Source organism: Danio aesculapii, chromosome 7 (assembly GCF_903798145.1).
Source record: "Danio aesculapii chromosome 7, fDanAes4.1, whole genome shotgun sequence".
Classification (NCBI taxonomy): domain Eukaryota; kingdom Metazoa; phylum Chordata; class Actinopteri; order Cypriniformes; family Danionidae; genus Danio; species Danio aesculapii.
Genome location: NC_079441.1, coordinates 26,174,000 through 26,180,112, shown reverse-complemented (window position 1 = coordinate 26,180,112; position 6,113 = coordinate 26,174,000). Strand labels below are relative to the sequence as shown.

The 6,113-nt window shown below is 34.1% G+C and overlaps 1 protein-coding gene across 1 annotated transcript in view; it reads left to right on the top strand.

Moving 5' to 3' along the window:
- Positions 1 to 4,688: 4,688 nt before the first annotated feature.
- pde3b (phosphodiesterase 3B) overlaps positions 4,689 to 6,113 on the top strand; it is a 90,574-nt gene continuing 89,149 nt past the window's right edge. Inside the window, exon 1 of the mRNA XM_056461463.1 lies at positions 4,689 to 5,776. Within this exon, the coding sequence (XP_056317438.1) occupies positions 4,877 to 5,776 (900 nt within the window). The 5' untranslated portion in view covers positions 4,689 to 4,876. The remainder of the gene's footprint in view (positions 5,777 to 6,113) is intronic.

The following is a 6,113-nucleotide window of genomic DNA, read 5'->3' as shown; positions in this document are numbered from 1 at the left end:
GGGTTGACTCTGTTCGTGGTTACGGTCTGTTGTACTTTTTCAAACCGGAATGTTATGTTTAATAATTAGCTTAAAACTGAAATAATAAAAGTTACTTCTACTAATAATAAAAGTGTTATTTATAATGAGTTACCTTTATCTTGTTGTTGAAATTCAAATGAGTAAAAATACTTTAAAGTTAAAATTTTTTAAGCAATTTAAGTAATTTTCATTTATTCATTAAATTTCCTTCAGCTTAGTCCCTTTATTTATCAGGGGTCACCACAGGGAAATGAACCGCCAACTTATCCAGCATATGTTTTAAGCAGCAGATGCCCTTCCAGCCGCAACCCAGTACAACCCAGTACTAACACCCATACTCTCTCACATTCACACACACACACTCATACACTACGGCCAATTTAGCTTATTCAATTCACCTATACCACATGTCTTTGTACTGTGGGGGAAACTGGAGCACCCGGAGAAAATCCACACGGATCACGAATCCGCACGGGGAGAACATGCAAACTCCACTCAGAAATGGCACCAGTGACCTTCTTGCTGTGATGGCTGTGAGGCGAGTGCTAACCACTGAGCCAGTGTTGCCCCTTAAGTAATTTTCATGACTTGTAATAAAATATAAAATCATTTAATTTCATCATGTTACCAAAGGAAATGTTTCTCATTTTACTTCATCTTGACTTTAAAATTAATATATTTAATAAATATTTAAATATTAAATAAACAAAAAAAAATTATAAACAAAAATAATAATAAATAGATACAATTTAGGCCTATTAAAGAACAAAAATTAAACTAAATGAAATTTCAGTGGCGTTAAAATAACACTGATCTAAATCATTAAAAAACAGAATACAAATAAAGATTTTCATTTAATTCTACTGAGTATCTTGGTAAAACGAAATTTGGCCTGTTACGATCATATTAAGGAGATTTTCTGGAGCAATGAATTTGTTGTTCTTTATTTTATTAATTTGGTAAAATATATTTTTTAAGTTTTTTGTTTTTGTTTATTTTACACTTTACAACAAAACAACAACACAACCCTTTATAACAAAATAGCAATTTGTTACATAATACAGTTTATATACACTTTTTTAAAATTGAGTTGCACTCAAAAAATCAGTTGTATTGCTTTATTGTTTTAGTGTTAACAGAAATAAAAACAATAGATTATGTCCTGGCTGGAAATTTCCAATAACTCTTTTTATTTATTTATTTATTTATTTATTTATTTATTTATTTATTTATTTATTTATTTATTCATTTATTTTCTATTCGGCTTAGTCCCTTTATTAATCAGGGGTCGCCACAGTGGAATGAACCACCAACTTATCAAGCATATGTTTAACACTGCGGATGTCCTTCCGCTGCATAAAACACCCACTGGGAAACACCCATACACTCTTGCATTCACACACATACACTACGGCCAATTTAGCTTATTCAATTCACCTTTAGTGCATGTCTTTGGACTATGGGGCAAACCAGAGCACCTGGAGGAAACCCATGCGAGCACGGGGAGAACATGCAAACTCCATACAGAAATGCCAACTGACCCAGTCGGGGCTCAAACCAGTGGCCTTCTTGCTGTGAGGCAATCGTGCTACCTTATTTATTTATTTATTACTTTTTTGAGTGTAGTAAATACACTGTAAAAAATCCGGGTTGCTTTAATTTTTTAAAACTGAATCAGATTAACCTTACGAGTCCACTGAACTTATATTATGTTAAACTGACTTAAAACAGCTTGTGTAATTTATAAAATGAAGCTAGAACATGATTAACTTAGTTTAATAAGTTACAATGACCTAAAAACATATACTGTCATGAGTAATTGTTCATTTAACTTTACAGTGTCTTTTTTTGCATATAAATGTCATCAATTTCCAACAAACAAACGTGAAAGATACATTCGTGTGAACATGATCCTCACATGAGAATTTCTGGTGGTTTTATTGACTTGTCTACTAACTCCACTGATTCACTTGTGCAGCAGGAATCATGGAAAAAGCTCTTAAGAAAGCTTTGGGGATTGCAGCACACAGAAGTAAAGCAAATGAGGTCAATTTCAATGCATTATAGAACCAACATTAGTCTTCATCATTTGAGATCATTATTGATCCATGATGCAAGAATCACAATTTCAAACCAATTTTCCAGCCAAGTGCTTGAATTGTTCTTGCTCATCAATATGGAATAAATATTTTGTTACATTTTTATAAACTCTTATATCTGGATCTTTTTATAAGTGTGAGTCATTTTAAGACCATTATTTGTGTTCAAGCATTTATAGGAAAGACTACAGTATTATTTCACAATACAGATTATTTTGACCCAAAGCTCAGCATTGAAGGGACTTCCCTCTTCGCATGTATTTTAGGAAAGGAAAAAGGTGTTGACTGAACAAAGACAAAAGGCATGTTTTTTTTTCTTATGATTTCTTCTTTTATTTTTAGGTCAGTCTGATTTTTCAAGCTTTAATATCACTAATTGTTATTACAGTTTATTCTAATTTAAAATATTGCCCAAAATAATATAATATTCCCTATTATTGGTTATTTCAATGTTATATTTGCTGCTTTTATTATGTTTTTATCAAATGAAAGTAGCTATTGTAAACAGGAGGAATTAAAACATTTGTATCGTATATATATATGGATATATATATATAGATAGATAGATAGATAGATAGATAGATAGATAGATAGATAGATAGATAGATAGATAGATAGATAGATAGATAGATAGATAGATAGATAGATAGATAGATAGATAGATAGATAGATAGATAGATAGATAGATAGATAGATAGATAGATAGATAGATACACAGTTGAAGTCTGTATTTGTCTGAATTATTAGCCCTGTTTATTTTTTTCAAGATTTTATTTTTTGTAGATTTTTTCAACACATTTCTAAACATAATAGTTTTAATAACTAATTTTTAATAACTGCTTTATTTTATCTTTGTCATGATGACAGTAAATAATATTTGACTAGATATTTTTCAAGAAACTTCTATACAGCTTATAGTGACATTTAAAGGCTTAACTGGGTTAATTAGGTTAACTAGGAAGATTAGGATTATTAGGCAAGTTATTGTATAACGATGGTTTGATTTGTAGATGAAAAACTATATAGCTTAATGGGGCTAATAATTTTCACTTTAAATTGGTTCAAAAAAATTAAAAACGGCTTTTATTCTAGCCGAAATAAAACAAATAATACTTTCTCCAGAAGAAAAAATATTATTAGACATACTGTGAAAATGTCCTTGTTCTGTTAAACATCATTTGTTATGAATATATATATATATATATATATATATATATATATATATATATATATATATATATATATATATATATATATATATATATATATATATATATATATATATATATATATATATATATATATATATATATATATATATATATATATGGGTTCAGTAGGATTTTTAAATGTTTTAAAATAAGCTTGTCCTGGTCACCAAGGCTGCATTTATTTAATCAAAAATACAGTACAAATGGTAAAATTGTGAAATGTTATTGCACTATAAAATAACTGCTTAAAAGTAGTTTATAATTTAATTTAATAATTTATTCCAGTGACTTTAATGATAATTTTTCAGCTTGATTACTTGTCTTCATGGTAACATGATCCTTCAGAAATCCCTCTAATATTAATTATTATTATTAATAGTATTATTATTAATGGTAATAGTAATAAAACAATAATGTCTGGAATAATAGTTTCATTTGAAACTACATACAATAAGAAAGCAGTTATATATAAATAAACTATATATATAAACTTTAATATATATAAATAAATATATAAATATATAAACTTTAATTTTTAAAAATATATTTAAAAAAATTAGTTAATACTTGTCAATTAAATCAACATCTTTTACTGTTTGATTTAAAGAAAATATTAGTTGTAAATATTGAAAGTATAACAAATGTGTATGTTGATACTTTCAACATACTTTTCTCCAGGGAGAGTGACAGTTAAATGCTATGAAAACTGAAAATTGTTGAGGTAATTTGTTGTGATTAAAATCTTAGGTTGATGTTTAATTAAATCATCTTTTGTTGCTTTATACATGCTATCAAAAGAATATAACACTGTGGAGCTCAATAGAAATTATAACTTAGGCTAATTAGGTTGCGTTAGTTGTGCTTTTTAAAAAAAAAGGTGTCTGTGTTGGGTCCGGATCCCACATAAAGATGACAAATGTAGACTAATGTCCATGTTAGTGACCTCTTGTGGTGCCTATGCATTGAACCTATGAGGGCCATATCAACGGTAGAAAACGTGAAAGGCAGGAATATTCATACTTTTCCCCATTAGGCTACTAAAATCACGTAAAACAATCATATGCCAGAGTCGTATTAACAATAAAGACAATAAATGTGTTACACATGACGCTGAAGTTTCAATTTCTGACACTCCCACTCCCATACACACGGCATAGATAGCCTGTATAATTTATTAAGGTCTTGAGCTACATTCTATCTATAGATGTACTGCAGTATTATTTAAACTCCTTGATTAGTGTAGAAAAACTTGACAAATAGAGAGGTGAATAAAGGGCTCGCGCGGTTCGGTTGCGCTGCAGAGTGCGCGCGCGCGTCTGTGTCTCGCGCTCTAGTCATTGTTACAAATTGTCGCACCTAGACGGCGACATAGAGCTCGAGTCTGCTAAAAAACAACAACATTTCAGCCTCTTTTCCTCCTGGCCAAAATGCCTGAGCACGTTTGAGTGACCATGGAGCGCGTTTGCCGTCATGTAGTGAAACGTTGACACACGGAGGATTTATTTCGGAGGAATGAAAGTTTAAAGAGCACCGAAGGAGGACAACATGGCTGTGCGGGAGGAAGGAGAGGTTTTGCACAGTAAAATCAGACAGCAGCAGCACGATGGTGTTGTTGGCAATGCAAACAGCGCGGAGAGCTTCAGGAACGGCTATGTGAAGAGCTGCGTCACTCCGTTAAAACAAGACCATCCGAGGGGCTTTTTATTCAACGTCTGCAGGTTTTGCAACGAGGATATCCTCAAGTCCAAACTATTCCGCGGCTCGGCTCTCTACGTGGGAGCGCTGGCAGTTCTGGCGCTCTCCTGTTTCGTTTCCAGGAGCTTTCAGAGTGAACGCGGAGTCTCTGAGCTGCGGACTTTCCTCTTGGATTTCTCCCAGTCCGTCAGTCCTTTATTCAGCATCGGCTGCGCGTATTTCTTCCTCACCCTCTACCTGAGGCGGACCAAGAGGGAGAGCAGCAGATGTTGGCTTTTGTCTTTGCCAGCATCATGCTACTTGGGGGATTTGATGGTCGTGCGATTGTTGCAGTGGGGAGAGGAGCACCATCAGATGCAAATGATGGGCAGGTTGCTGTTTGTGCTGGGCTGCGTGGGTCTGCTCACTCTCGTCCCCACTCTCAAACTCAAACACAGCGTCCTGATCCTGGTCTTCGCCAGCCTGGTGTGGCTGCTGTCCTTCACCAGCCTCGGCTGCCTGTCTCCGTCCCTCAGGCCGGTGCTGGCGTGCGTGGCCGGGGTCTCCGGCTCTCTCCTGGCGCTCTGTTTCGATCATTACTACCCGCCGAGAGAGTCGGCCGGGAGGATTCCTAACGCGGAGGAGAAAGTTCCCGTGATCAGACCAAGGAGAAGGTCCAGCTGTGTTTCTTTAGGAGAAACCTCCACCAGTTATTATGGCAGTTGTAAGATGCCCCGCAGACCTTCCCTGCCCTGTATATCAAGAGAACAGGTAGGGGCTTTTTATTTAAGTTGTTTTTTTTCTTTTATACATGTTTCATTACACTGTGACAAACATTACCCTTCTTAATCTCGTCATCATACTCCTGAGACATGACCACCTAAACCACACACACTTCATTTCATGTGTTGGCATTAGAGTTGGCCAGGTCTTCTTGTTGGCTCAGTCACCTGTTGCCTAGTTCCTAGAAGTGTTTAGGTTTGATTGATTGAGCACAATGTTCTTTTCAGGACTTATTAAAATAACCTTTTGGCCTAGTTAATTATATGAAGTTTTGTGTTGTATTGTCATGTTGTTCTAGTAGTCCCCATACAGACATGTTCTATAT